General features: G+C 33.3%; 1 protein-coding gene across 1 annotated transcript in view; it reads right to left on the reverse strand.

Moving 5' to 3' along the window:
• Positions 1-351: 351 nt before the first annotated feature.
• The window catches only part of LOC131162000 (serine carboxypeptidase-like 42), a 55,956-nt gene continuing 40,945 nt past the window's right edge, over positions 352-15,362 (reverse strand). Inside the window, exons 7-10 of the mRNA XM_058118088.1 lie at positions 11,559-11,692; positions 2,043-2,135; positions 1,834-1,951; positions 352-856 (exon numbers count right to left, since the gene is read on the reverse strand). Coding sequence (XP_057974071.1) covers positions 695-856; positions 1,834-1,951; positions 2,043-2,135; positions 11,559-11,692 — 507 coding nt within the window. The 3' untranslated portion in view covers positions 352-694. The remainder of the gene's footprint in view (positions 857-1,833; positions 1,952-2,042; positions 2,136-11,558; positions 11,693-15,362) is intronic.

The following is a 15,362-nucleotide window of genomic DNA, read 5'->3' on the forward strand; positions in this document are numbered from 1 at the left end:
TCCCGCAGGTTGTAGAATGGTTGATAAAAGTTGGGGCTAGCAAGGAATTTATAAGCAGTAGAGGAGAGATTTTTTTATTCATCTTTCCGATGTGGGACTGCTTCGCTTCCCTTCTCCCACTTCAATTCCTCTTTTCCCCGCCCCACTAACTCCCAATTCCCTTCCTTTCTCCCCACACTTCTCTTTCTAATTCAATCCCATATTAGTCTTCCTAGAGTCTCCCCTCTTCTATATAATTCTCCTTTCCCATATGTTTTACTTATGTATTAATAATGCTACATATTTTAGTTAAATAGTTTGGCTAATTTGTGTGTGAAACAATAGCTAATTTAAAAGCAAACAAACAAAATATGTAAATACTAAATTTGAAACTGAGCTCATTACCAAATCTAATCGAGCTGCTCACAAGTCGAAACGAGCTGCGCTCATTCTTGTTCAAGCTAGACTCGCTTACCAAAAGAGTCGACAAATTGAATTTGAGAATCGTCCATTTGAACAATGAACAAGTCCGAACAAACTCTTACCGATGCGAGCTCCCAAACTGCTCATGCTTCTCAATATCAATGAAAAGATTTGTTCATTTTTTATGATTACATTTCTACTGTAATTTTTCTTTTCCTTCTTATTATGTCTGAAAACCCAACCTGGCTTTAATGGTTAGGAGATCTAATGCTGCAGTGAATGGTAAACCTTCCTAAGTGGAAGGATGTGTTGCATTTTGCAGTCGCCGGCCGCGCACAAATGCAGAGAAAAGATGCAATGCTCTACTGGGCTGCGAGTAGGGCACCATGTGTGCGGCGCCCCTAACCGTTGCAAATGTCAATAAATTTCCGTACTCAATGGCCCAACCTCCCACCTATGTCAAATTCCAAAGAAATTAATAATTAAACCAAATCAACCAATATATATATATATATATATATATATATATATATACACGAGGTAGGGTGAAATGGAATTGAATTTAATCCAAAACTACTTGCTTGAATTTCATGCTTTCGAATGTAAAATTAATGTATTTCATGTCAACTAAATCGGCACCACCGTCACCTCATCATGGTTGATTATCTTAAATGACATTAACTTTATACTTATATACAATAACTATTTCATTTTAAGTTCAAACTGCTCTTTAAGCCAAACTTGACCTCAGTTGCTTGAATAAAATACATATTATAAAAAAATATTTTGCAAAATATAAGGGCTCATTTAGTTTGTGAAAAATAATTTTAAATTTTTATAAAAATTTTAGCTTATTTTATAATTTTACAAGTTCTACAGTAAAAATATAAAAATAAAGAATTTGTTTAAATGTATGAAGTAATTTTTTACTTTTTTATTTTTAAATTTCAAAGTAATCGCAAAGTAGACAACTTATTTTTTCAATTTACCAAAGCTTATATAGGGTAATATTTAAAATTATGAATTTTGGAACCTAAATTTAGATTTACGTGAATTTAGAAGAATTTTATATTATAACTCATACAAATTAAAGTACAAGATCTAAATTCCCTGCCCACATGCAAAGTAAGTTAAAAATCAAGAAAATAATAAAAGATATTTTTCAACTTTTTTATATAATTTTCAAAAATTAAAAAATAATGTGGTATTTTTGTAATTATTTGAAAAATTAGAAATAGAAAATAAAATAATTTCTGCAAGCAAATAGTATCAAAATTGTTTATCAATCAGCTCAAGAAAGTCACAAATGGTTGACATGGATTAAATATGAGATGCAAAATCCAAGTAGCAAAACACAGTATCTTTGGGACAAGAATGTGCGGAGTGGTAGAATAACTTTGAGAAATGTAATATTAATTTAGTACCAAGTACCTGTTTTTTATGAAACCAAGCTCCATATGGGACTGTAATTTCGAATTTGAGAAGGTGAGCAAGCTCACGGACCAGCGTGCGAGTGCCCAATAATGGTATAACCGAATCCTGATCACCACTGCATTTACCCAAAATTTAAGTTCTAATAATAATAATAATTGATTAGAAGTTTAATCAACTTTTTTGGTTTTGTGCGTTGGATTATATACCTGAAAACCCAAACAGGAATCTGACTTTTGATTATTCTTTTCAGCAAGGGAAGAATGTCGATATTTCCATCAGTATTGCTGTACTGCAGAAAGCTGGTGAAGAAAAAAAAATCCAAAAATTGGTTGGGTTAATATTCAATTAATGCCAGTTATTCATATGCACGCACACACACACAATCGAGTAAAAAAAATGACGAGTCTCAAATTTTCTGACATTCAAAGGTCAACTTAATTTCTGATGTTTTAAATTTAAAAATTATTTTAGTGGACAGATATCCTACAGTGAACTTTAAGAGTTTTTTCTTCATATAAAATTTCTATGCTACCATTATTTTTCTTAATTTGAATTGATATTATATATTTAAAAAAAAAAACCACAACATATTTCTTATATATTTATTCATACAATCTTTGTGTAGGCTCCAAATATGCAACGTGGAGACTTAAAAATCGGCAACGTGACATTAAAAAACCAATCAATGTACATATGGGTAGAGTCTTGCCAAGCTAGAAGGGTCAATATCAGTGTGCCTTTAGCCTATTCTACACCAGTTGATATTGAAAAAAAAAGATTGGTCGTCCGTAACATCAGATTCATAGCGGTACTTCAACCACTTTTTGAACGCTCAATAAATGTATCTTTAATGACTTTATTAACCAACTCCAGATCTGGTGCGAAAAGAGCATCCAGCTTTAGGAACAAGGGTCCTAGAGCCAAAAAAGTCCCCGCACCTCTCACGAGTTGCCTTTCTTCGGCTGTATTCTAAGAATCAATCCCATTCTTGCTAAATCTAATAAAACTTACCCAATGGGAGTGTTAGAAGGACAGCCATAGACCTAAACCATAGAGATAGCATAGGATCCTTTCTCTTCTAATATGACTGATCGAATATAGTCAATTCCTCATTTCTCTCCTCCTATGGTTTTTACATTTTTATATAATGTTCATCATTTTCAACCTTATCTAGTGAGGTACTCTCTTACATTAGAGGGTAACTTGCACCTTCAAGATAGGTAAGCAAAATCCCAATTAACCATGTCCACACAATAATCACACTTTTTAAAAGGTGTTTAAAATTGGCAAAACATATTTTTGGCCAATTCTTTCTTATTTTGATTTGATAACATATATTTTTCAAAAAACCAACATGTTTATATATTCCGACTTGTGTAATCTTTATGCACCTTCCAAAGATGCAATGCGGAGACTAAAAATTGGCCACATGACATATGAAAAACAAATCAATGTACACATGGATAGTCTTGCTCAACTAGAATGGTCATTGTCAATAGTCATTATTTACCCGCCAAAACAAAGACCAATTTGGATATAAAACAAAAGTTAAGGCAATATATAAAGAAAAAATTCAACTGGGGCAGTTGACCGGCCACTTTGAGCGGTCGACTGACCATATTTTTCCACCAAATTTCTTGCTGCCCAATAAATGGTCAACCGGCCCTGCCAAAATTCAAAAATTTGAGTTGTTTGTCTCTGATTAGTTAGAGATTTTAGGCTTACCACATGCCTCTTTGATGCCACATGCCAACCTCCAACATTGGCAGTTGCTAGTTGATAATTTTTGTAGCTATTTTTTAATTAGAATTTTTCAAATTCAACTTCAAAAGTGGTTTTGGCTCCTTCCATTGGAGGACTATAAAAGACCTCTCTATGCAGAGTTTTTAGGTCATCCAAGTAGGGGCAAGTTTGCATTTTCAAAGTGAGAAAGGGGATATCATAGGGGTTTATTTTGAAGAAAGAAAAGGAAAAGGAATCCTCTTTCCTTCATCTTTGAAAAAGGGTTTTGGAGTGTGATCTAATAAAAAGAGGGATTCTTACTTGATCTACAAAACATTCTTTCTCTAAAGGTCAGTTGGCTAACCATTCATTCTCATGAAAGTACTTAGATTGTGTTTCCATGTTTTTATTGTGATTTATCATGTTTTCAATGTAATTCCATGTTATCCTTCATGTTATAGAAGTGTTAGAATGCTTGTCTTTCAATTTTATGAAAGAAAACATACAAAAATGTCAAAAAAATGGGTTGTATAGAAGATTTTACATTTCAAGCTGTCAAAAATGGGTTGTATAGAAGATTTTACATTTCAAGCTGTCAGCCAGCCTATGCAGGCTGTCAACCAGCCTTTCTCGTTTTGAAAATGTAATCTTTGGCTACTAGGCGGTCAACTGGTCTTCTACAAATGGTCGACCGCTAAATCTTGAGTGCATTTTTTACACTTTTCTTCAATTTCTTCTATAATTTTGTATGTTTTTGAATCTCTACACTCGTTAGAGTGTAGTTAGTCAAGTCTTTTGCTAATATTGTGATGGTTTTTATAGTTTTTTTCCATAAAAAACCAAGTTTTCTTATGATTTAAACAAACTCATCCATGTTTTTCAAAAACTTTCAAGTTTTAACAACGTTCTTTTTTCCTACAAATACTGGGAGCCATGCATACATAATGCGGCTTTTGAATGTTCCCCAAGTTTTATCAAAAATTTCAAGGCAGGTTTGTGATTCTCCCACCAAAAATCCACAAAACCCTCAAGTTTTTATATTAAAAATCATTCTTTCATAGTAATCACCCATGAAATGGATCAAGGGTGGAAATTCTGATTTTTTTTTAGTTAAAACTTGCATTCAATCTTTGTTTCTAAATGATCTATTGAAAAATTAGTTTCCTAATCAAAGAATGAAGGATTTTTCAAAAAACATTTCAAGTGACTCAAAAGGATTTCTAGTGTTTTCAAGGAATTTTTTAATACATTCACCAAAAATGTTTTCTAAGACTCATTTTGAAAACATTTTTGGAACTACAAGTGGATTATTCCTCCATTAGTGGTTATGTAGACAGTCTAACATGGTAGATTCAGCCACAACAACTTAAAACTTGTGGTCTTTTTTCTTGTACTAGTTTTTCTTTCTTGTTTGTTATTTTATGTTTTTGTTTAAGAATTTGATAATGCAAAGGAGGAATGGAATTCCCATGGGGCTTTTGCCACTGCATAAGTTCTATGAAAGCCTTTTCAAATGGGAAAATGGGTAAGAAAGTTTGAGGTTTTTCAGAGTGGAAGAAAGCAAATTCAGCATAGGTCGGCCGATCACCTTCTACAAACGGTTGACCACCTGATGATGCTGCAAATACAATTTTGGACTATTTTTTGCCTTTTTTCTTATAAAATATTCATTTTTAAAAGGAAATATATACACATACATATAGTAAGTTTAACAACCATTCTTGGAATGAGCGCTTTACGAAATCTCAAATGAAAGAGTTTTGAAAGTTTACCTTCCTTATTCATAGCAATACTCCCGAATCAGACTTTAGAAAGAAAGGATTTTCCTTCATTTTAACATTTTCTAAAAAATAAAATAAAGTGGCAACTCCATATTTAATATAATGAGCAAGTAAGATAGTCAATGAGGGTTATATTACCTGCATTGATTTCGTACTAGTCAGCAATTGTTGGCAACCCAAAATAGGTATTCAAAACCCAATGTCAACAGTCATGATTAGTGTGGCCTCAAGATCTAATAACACTTACCCAATGGGATAAATGTCACTCAAAAGTATTAGAAGGTTGGCCATAAACCTGAACCCTAGAGATAGCATAGGATCTTTTCTCTTCTAATCTGAGTCTAGTCACTTTCCTCATTTCTCCCACCTCCTTTGATTTCTACCTTTTCCATCACTCATAAATTTTACCCCTATCTAGTGAGGTACTCTTTTACATTAGAGGGCAACTTGCACCTCTAAGGTGCTTAAAATTGGTTAAACATCTTTTTAGCACACTTGGTAGGACCCTTTATGCCACCAGTTACTAGTGATGTAATAAAGGTTATCAATGAAGACAATATGTTGTCGATGCCAATCAAACTCACCATTTTCAATTTGGTGGCATTCAATGACATTGCTAAAGAAAATCTTTGTGCAGTCGCTTACACCTCTCACGAGGTTATAATTGCGATAAAGATGATGGTTGGCAATTTGAGGGGTCAAATGAGAACCTAGATGCGGAATATATAAATAGGCATATTTGGTGATGCATGGTCAACAATAGAAACTTCCAGCTGTCGCTCACATACAATCCTCCATAGGTGTGCCCAAGCCATCAATTATAATTATTTTGATCCATGGTGATTCAACCCAAATAGGATTTGAATGAAGCACCTCTTATGATCCGCTTGAGTTCAATTGTTTAATTCCTTATCAAACATTGGAAAGAAAATGCCATGCAAACACCTTTCCAATAAATTCGCCATACTAGTGCTTGCTATCATGATGATTTGTCTGGGTTTGGCAATTAGATTCTTTATCAAGCAAACACTACAAGCGTCTCACTCCACAATTTCCTCATGGCTAGACCATTGCTTATAATGATTTTGATCAAACTCAACAACAAAGGGGAAGCAGAATCCTCTAATAGACATTCTCAATTATGAGAAATATGAGAATCTTGTGTTATCTATTTGCAAACCGATCTTACCATTAACAAAAATTATAGGGGATTCTTTCATACCCGATTACACTGAGGAGAGGAAGGATTCCAACCTTCTTGATAAAGAAATCAAAAACACTTTTCTAAATGAGGAATTGAAGCCTATTGATGATAAATGTTCTAGTGATTTTAAGGGGAAAAGCTATTTCAAAGATCACAAGAATCCTAAACAAGTTCATTATACAAACTTGAGTCTCCATATTGAGGCTTCGACTATTAAAGAAAACCCTTATTAGAATGTTAAGAAATAAATCAGTGAAAATTTTGAGTCAAGCAAGAATCACTCCTTGGCTTGGCCCAAGTTGGGTATAACTCATGATCGGTCAAATGTACGTTAAGGAATTTGACTAATCAAGACATCATTCGAGTTGGAAAAATAAAATTGGATATTCTTACGTGCTGAAAAAGGAAATAATGACTAGTATCGACACAAGAACAAATTGGCCAAAACCCATCCTTCAGTTAGCAAAAGATCAACTAAGTAGCTATATATCATGGTGGCCAAACATTGATGGCCAAATTATGATGACATCTTGAGACCATGCGACCAAGGTCCAATGCTTGGATTCAAGCATGCTTGAGGAATGACGATTATCCCTTTTACAAGTAGTAATTGACCTAAAAGAAAGATCACTATACAGACATTATTTTTACAATCTTTGTACATCCTCCAAAGATGCAACATGGAGGTTGAATGATCGTCTAAATGGCATATAGATAGACAATCAATGTAAATAGGAATAGGGCCTCACTTAACTAGAAGGGTTATGATCAGCGTGGCACTCAAGACATAATGATACCCTTGCCTAATGGGACAATTGTCACCCATTCATTGGGCCTTTGCTTGAAGTGTCAAAAGGTCAACCATAGACTTGAACCCCGGAGATCACACATGATCACAAATTAATATCTGAAGATCCCATGGACAAGGGATCAATTAGAAAGCAAAATAACAACAATCAGTATCAATTAAGTAGACAATCATGTGAGTCTATCAAGAAAATTGATGACTAAATGAAGAAGATAAAAAATCAAATGTAATAACAAAAGACTCCTTGGGAAACAAAACCTTAATGTAACTATCTAAATCCATGCAAATCTAAATATAAAGCTCAAAATCAATGCAAATACAACCTTAATGTAACAATCCACATATTTTTGTACTAGTTTCCCTTTCCTATTTTGATTTCATAAGATTGTTTTAAAATATACATATTTATTGTTTTTCCAATAAGGATGGTAACTAGTTTCTACCAATTAATTGTTCTTTTTTTTTTAATTTCTCAATTGTTAGTTTTATAAAGAACTATATATGCATCTCTATCAAAAAATAAGGTCCACATTTTTTTATTGAATAAACATATATTACATATTTTAGGCATACGATGATTAAGTTAAAAAAACTATCAAGATCATGTCCCAATGATTAGAGAATAGAGATTGAGACTTCAAAAATGGAGATTTCAATTTATCATCTTGGGAAGGGATGAAAAGTAATATAGAATGGGAGATTTATATGAATAAAACAAGTTTCCTTTTTTTTTTTTTTTTTATGGGTTTTCATATTTAGTTTAAGAGAAGTTGGGTAAAACAAATTTCATAGAACTTCCTGATGCTTACAAAAAACTAATAAAGAGGGAAACAAAGTCCAACTTCTTTTTAAGCTCAAATCTCCCTAGGCTAGCGATTGCAAGTCCTTTTATTAGGCTCAAGCAAATGAAGAAGAAAAGTAGATGGGGGATGTAGAAGTCATGCTTCAACCAAGGAAGATCCTTGGTCTTTAGTGTGTGCCAAACTAAAAAAGATGCATAGTTCCTCCTAAGAAAATACTCCCGATGATTAGAGCTTCACCCACAAACCCCAAAAGCTTCCTCTAAGGCAACAACGGGTTATTTGCCTTTGATGGATAGGTCTCTACACCCTGCAGATCTACCCTTGTGGAAAGGAATACTAGAGGTGGATCTTTTATGTTAAGATGCCATGGAACCTCCTTTGTTAGTCATCATCAATTAAAAAACCACAAATTGAGGAAGAAGAAAACAAAGAAGGGAGTTCTCAAGGGATTTCAACAAAAAAACCTAGTTTAAAAGGATACCTTACCCTAAGAAAACATAAAGAGAAATGGAAAGATCAAGGACATAGTTGGGGACATATGAAGAAGGGAAGGACAAGGAACATTAAGGTACATAAATGGATATGGAGAAGAGATTGGAGCAAAATAATATGGAGATAGGAGAATAAACTTGAGGGTAAAGGAAAAAGAAAAAAGGAGAAGGGAGGCTAGGCCCTGGTTCAAATAACCTTGAGTGAACAAGGACAAGCCTAACACTCCCCCCCGAAAAAAAAAAGCAAGCCATGGGCACAAAAGGTCTAAGAATGAAAAAGATGCCTATGACATCCTTATGAAGACCGTACAACCTTTCGATGCATTTCCTATTAAAGCACATGACCTAGATGTTGCCATGTGTTGCACACACTTATTTGGCACCACATGATTTAAGTATGAGGCCTTCACCTCTGCCAGTTTGGACAAAACTACCTATCAAGGATAGTACCAAACTCAAGACCACATAGCATGGATTCATCTCTGACTTATAAGCTAAGGGGGCAATTGATAAGAGTGAAGATATGAGATGCTAGTGCAAAGTGAACACTTGTACCCCACAAAGAAGACGATCCCAAATAGCTTCATGAAGTGGTCAAGTGCCTCTACTCTAAGACAAAGATCAACTATGATTCTCACAAAAGCAATATTAACTTGTTTATCATAATGGGTACTATGAAACAAGAAAATGGGTATAATGAACTTCCATATTTTTGTAGTAGAGACATATCAACAATGACCAAAGGTGGATCCCAACAACCACCTCAAAGGAGTTAATGGGCACTTCATATAAGAATGGAACGGGGTAGGGCATACCACATAAGTAAATTTCGAAGCTATGAGTCTACCTATTTTGTGTGCCTCCTTTTTAAATTCCCTACTAAAACATTAGAAGGTTTTCTCGAAGCCTTACTCTTGTCATTGTGTGTATCCCTTTATGCAAGAACCACCATCCAAGATGACCATCACTAATTCCTAAAATATCACAACCCTAATATTTACCGAGCTTTTGGTGTATCGAGCCAGATTATGCATAATAGTTCCATGGTATACTGTTTTAGTTATAGATGGCCATCACCTATTCTTAGAATATCGCATATCCAACCATTGGTGCATCCGACAAGGTTATGCATCAACGAAAAGCATCATTCTAACTGACCTATCCTGCCAACATATAGAAGGTTTTATCGAAGCCTTGCTCTTGTCACTCCATGTGTCCCTTTATAAAAGAACTGCCATCCAAGATGGCCATCATTTATTCCTAAAATATCACAACCCTAATATCTACAAAACTTTTGGTGTATCCAACCAGATTATGCATAATAATTCCGTGTGATATTGTCTTAGCTATAGATGGCCATAGAAGGTTTTATCGAAGCCTTGCTCTTGTCACTCCATGCGTCCCTTTATGCAAGAACTGCCATCCAAGATGGCCATCACTTATTCCTAAAATATCACAACCCTAATATCTACAGAACTTTAGGTGTATCCAACCAGATTATGCATAATAACTCTGTGTGATATTGTCTTAGCTATAGATGGCCATCACCTATTCTTAAAATATCGCAAATCTAACCATTGGTGCATCCAACTATATTATGCATCCACAAAAAGCATCATTCTAACTGACTTATCCTACCAACATATATGATCTATCTTGCTAATTATATAACAAATCTAACTTAATCCAACGTATCTTTAAGATTGGAAGGGTAAGATATAAGTTTTATAACCAAACATGATTAAGATCAAACTAATCCGATAACATTATAACAAAAACAACATTTATGGGATTACTATGCTTACATCAAAGAAAATTCGGTACTTGTTATTAAACTCAAAATCAAATATTAGATAAAAAGAAATTATATTCTAAGAAATCAATTTAATAAATAATGCATAAACCACCAAATAATGTATATCCTACTGTGGTTTATGAATATTGATCATCTTGTGAAACATTTTAAAATTTAATTTTTAGTTAATCTAAAGAAGGTTTTGTCACGCACACACACATACATACATACATATATATATATATATATATATAGAGAGAGAGAGAGAGAGAGAGAAAGAGAGAGAGATCCAAGTAGTACAAATTTCAATTTGAGATTTCAAGGAATTTATAGGCAATAAAATAGAACAACATTGGCTCAAAAGGCATTTTTGTGAAAGTAGAGCACTCATTTTCTTCATATTTTTTGGAAGCATACATTGGGTCTGGGTTACACAATAGGAGGTAATCCATCTTCCATCCCATATCCCTTCCCACTCCACTCAAAATTTGAACTTGAGACCTCCACTGTGGAAGTCCAAAAAATGCTTTGGATACAGTTGTATTATTTTTATTTTTGATTTCTTAAATATATTTATTTGTAAACTTTTGAAAAGAAGTCTATTTTATTAAACCAATCAATTAGTTTTCATAAGTTTATCACTTTAATTAGTTAATTATTTTAGGCATTAAAAATATTTTTAACACCAAAAGGGTTTAATTTAAAAGCTACCATATATATTTTGAAAAATTTTACCCTTAAAGTCATTACAAAACATGCAAAGATAGTAATTTTTTATAAGATACTAAACATTTCTTTAAAGTATTGTAAAAAATCACATTTACTAATACTACTTCTTCTTATTAATAATTTTATAATTTTTTTTTCAATATCTAGTTCGCAAAATTGTAAATTTTAGCTATACAAATAAATGTGTACTTGCTTATATTTAAATTTTATGTTGCATAAAAATTTATGAATTTTATGCTAGAGAAACATTTATTAATTTTTTAAAGTTTTTAAGTTCTTGAAATCATAAATTTTGTGAGTAATATTATTCATACGTCTTCTAGTTTAAACAAAAAAATAATAATAATAAATAATAAATAAAGATAAATATAAAGAAAGAAAGAACTTACTTGCTACACATGGACCATTCATATGGCAAATTGGTCTTATTTGCATGGAGGGCCTTTTGAACCTCTGGAAGGTTGAAATAGAAATGTCTTTCGTAGGTCATGCACACATCAACCCCAACACTTATCTTTGTAGCCTATCATATTTATTATTCAACAAAATAACACAAGAAAAATGGTATGACAAATTGTTATAACTGACATTGCATTTTACCAAATGAAAAGAGGTGAAAATGAAGAATAGAACTAGTATTTTATAAGGATAAAGTGACTCGAAATTTATTTTTTCATCAAATGCTAGAATTCAAAGAAATAGAAAGAAATGGAAAGAAAGAAAGAAAGAAATGCAAATGAATGCAACTAGTCTTCTCCCCTTTTTAAAAAGGGGAAGAAAATTACTAAATAATAAGAGAGAGAAAGAGATTAAGCTATAGTTGTATTTTTTTCTAGAGTTTTTTTTTTTTTACTTAATTAAGCTTTATTTCAAAAAGGTTTTACAAAATAAGTGTTTTTTTTCACAAAAATCCCCAACTCTTTAAGCATGTGTATAAATTATGCATATAGTTTATATATATAAAATATTTTTTATATATATATATTATATGCTATATATCTAATATCTAGGATATGCAAAAATGGACTACTTCCAAGTTCCTGCAGCTAATAAGGAAACCTTCTTCTCACTCTACTTTTCAATACCACCGGCTAACCCAAGATTCATTCATGTCTATTGAAGTGTTGTCAGACTCACTCTTACCCTCCACTCAAAAAAGAGACTACCGGTGGTCTCTCACATTGTACTGCCTGATTCTTGCTTCCAAGAATATCAAAAGGTAAGCGTTGGAACTCTGGAAGCTAAACCAGAAGTTAGCCCTTATTCCCAAATTTTATGCCTTTTGATGATTTGAAGTTGTTGTAGGCACTTAAAGTAGTACAAATTGTAGGCATATTAATGGTCAATACTTATGCAACAACAATTCACCACCAAATGAGTTGCAGACTCCAAACCACGCATTTGATCTAACCACACTTGCCCTAGCTTATCAACATGATGCTTTTTTCATCTAGATGACCTCAAGCTCCTCCCTAGCTGTACTTATGTTCCTAGACAAATTTCCATAGATGATTTTTTGAAGCTTCTTCCTTACATATGAGTAACCGCCTACGAAAAGCTTCACTTTAGTTTTCGACCCATTCAGTCCTATCATCTATCCTTTATTAGAAATAAAGATGGATCTATCGAGATTAGGCCAAGTCACCTATCTTTTCGTACAACCCCTTACAAGCCTCATCCATTGTCGAGAAGCCTTTCTCAAACAAAGCCTAACCGTGAAGCATGAGTCACGAGTCCTGAATCCCCAAGTTAGAGCCTCCTCCAAGCTCCTACTAGATTGCTTCCCAGCTGAAAATTTGAACCCCATCTCCTCCTTTTCCAAGAATGCCCAATGGTCCCAAACCTCCACTCTCCCAGAAATATCACTCAAAGTACTGGCTTTGGTGAGTTTGAAGAATAGGAGATGTTCATGCAAGAACCACCCATAGAACCAATTTTGGAGGCCCAGTGGAAGAAGCTACAATTTAGATCAGCATTTTCATAACCTAACATGACACTAAACAAGCATTCACCCTTGAAGATATTCTATTTAACCAATGGCACGATAGATTTTATCAAATGTTTCTTCAGGTGCATAGTAGAATTTTGGCATCCCAAGCCACTTTATAGCATGTTACTAAAAAGTTCATAGCAAGGATACAGGGCAGACTACAAGAATGGTGGATTAATGTTGGAGTACCGTAGGTAACTTCAAGTCAGAGAAGCCTGTGAACCATTATAGTGACTAAACCAAAGAAGAATACTTGAAGACAGGATGTTGTTCAAAGAAAAGACTTGAAGAAACATTACTGTCAACATGTGTGGACTGGGATCCAATGCCTTGATGAGGATGGCTATTCAAAATACTGTTGTTTGACCTTTATTTACACATTATAGGTTCTATGGAGTTGCCACTGACTTTTTTTCATCTAGGTGTGGTTGAGTTCACCTAATTACTATCAATTAATTGATCTCTAATTAATCCTAAGATCCAAGGAATTTATAGTTCGTAGTCTACATACCACAACCAAATTTGGGAGTTCAATTATGTGAGGAGAAGGTACTAGCACCCCCTTCACACCCATGCTTTAAAACGGTCTCATGATAAACTTGGGATGTTCAGACATTAATCAAGCATCGTCTTTAACTCTTTAATGAGTTAAGTTACTTTTCTTAAATATTGTTCCATCCTACAACCATCAGGTACTCCATCAGAGTCTTAAGGCTTTCCTCACCTCAAGAATCCCATGAAGAAAATTATCATGCCACTGTTGTTCTGTCATCAAATTAACTAATTATAGTGTTCTTGCTTTTCTGTTCATCTTGATTCACTTACCACTCAAATAGTAATTCAAATTTCACCATGGCATAATTGACTTTAGGATTTTCCAAGAATACAACTCATCATTGTATGAAAAATCCAAGCACATCATCCATATGCATCAAATTGAATTAGTAAGTCTCACTAATCTCTCACACACATGATGTCAAGTGTACAAAATGCAAAGTCAATTTCCATTCAAAATTCTTTCCTCTTTATTTTTTTTCTAAATCCTTTTTTTTTTTTAGCCACACCTATACCTAAAAAAGCCTCTTAAAACTCAAATAAACTTGGAAATCAAAGAAGAAATATTTGGCATTTTATTGAATTGTTTTGCAAATTTAGATTTTTAAACAATTTATTATTAGAAATGAAACAAAAATAAAGAAAATAAAATAATTAAACCATAAAAAGAGAATAAGACAATAAAAAATCCTATTAAATTATAGAGAAATATCTAGACATTTTTATTTTATAAAAAATAATTTTTAAATCTTTAAAAAATAAGTTTTAATCAAAATACCTAAATGAAGAGAAAATAAAATAAAATATAAAATAAATAACAAATATTTGCAAAAGTTGTCTTGGAATAAAAACACTTCTTCTTTTTTTAAGTTCTTCCATTTTTTGGGATTTTTCTCAAAATGAAACTATTAAGAACTGATTTTTGAAAATAAAAACAAAGCAAAGTAAAATAAAATAAAATAAAATCGATCAACCGGTCTAGATAAACCAATCAACTGGTCTAATTTTTAAAAATCACACATCTTCTTCTTCTTCAATGCAGCTAGGGTTTCAAAACCCTAGCTGCCACAGTCACACAGTTGAAGCCTTATGCCACTGTTACCCTTGCCTAGAGGCTCCACCACTGACTAAACTCGTTACTGTCGCTATCATCTCTACCTAGAGGCACCATTACCAGTTGGAGTTCCTACCAAGAACACTACTTCCACCGAAAGGATTCGTCATATCTGTGTCACCAAAACAAGCTACCATGGCTGCAATGAGCTGTCAAGGTCATTTCTTCTCTTGATCTTTCTCTCTCCACGGTTGCAAAATAAAAAAAGAAGAATAGGATGAACACGGGATGATGGCCATGGGAGGAAATGGAGTTTGTGCTGGTTATTGTGCATACATAATGATTCATGTATGCATGTGAATTATCAGGGAAACACCCCAAAAGTTGTCGTATGCCTCTTACCATCTAGTGTGTCAGAACAGGTTCAATACAAGAATAGCATCACAAGAACAATGAAGATGAAAACCCATGAAACATGAATGGACCTTTGTTGATTATGAATCAACATTGAAGACTAAGACCTATGAGATGATGAATTAATGCATAGCTTTAAAATGAAAACTATAGTTCTGGATACAACAACAACAACAACAA

The sequence above is a fragment of the Malania oleifera genome, chromosome 8 (genome assembly GCF_029873635.1).
Source record: "Malania oleifera isolate guangnan ecotype guangnan chromosome 8, ASM2987363v1, whole genome shotgun sequence".
NCBI classification, from domain to species: Eukaryota; Viridiplantae; Streptophyta; class Magnoliopsida; order Santalales; family Ximeniaceae; genus Malania; species Malania oleifera.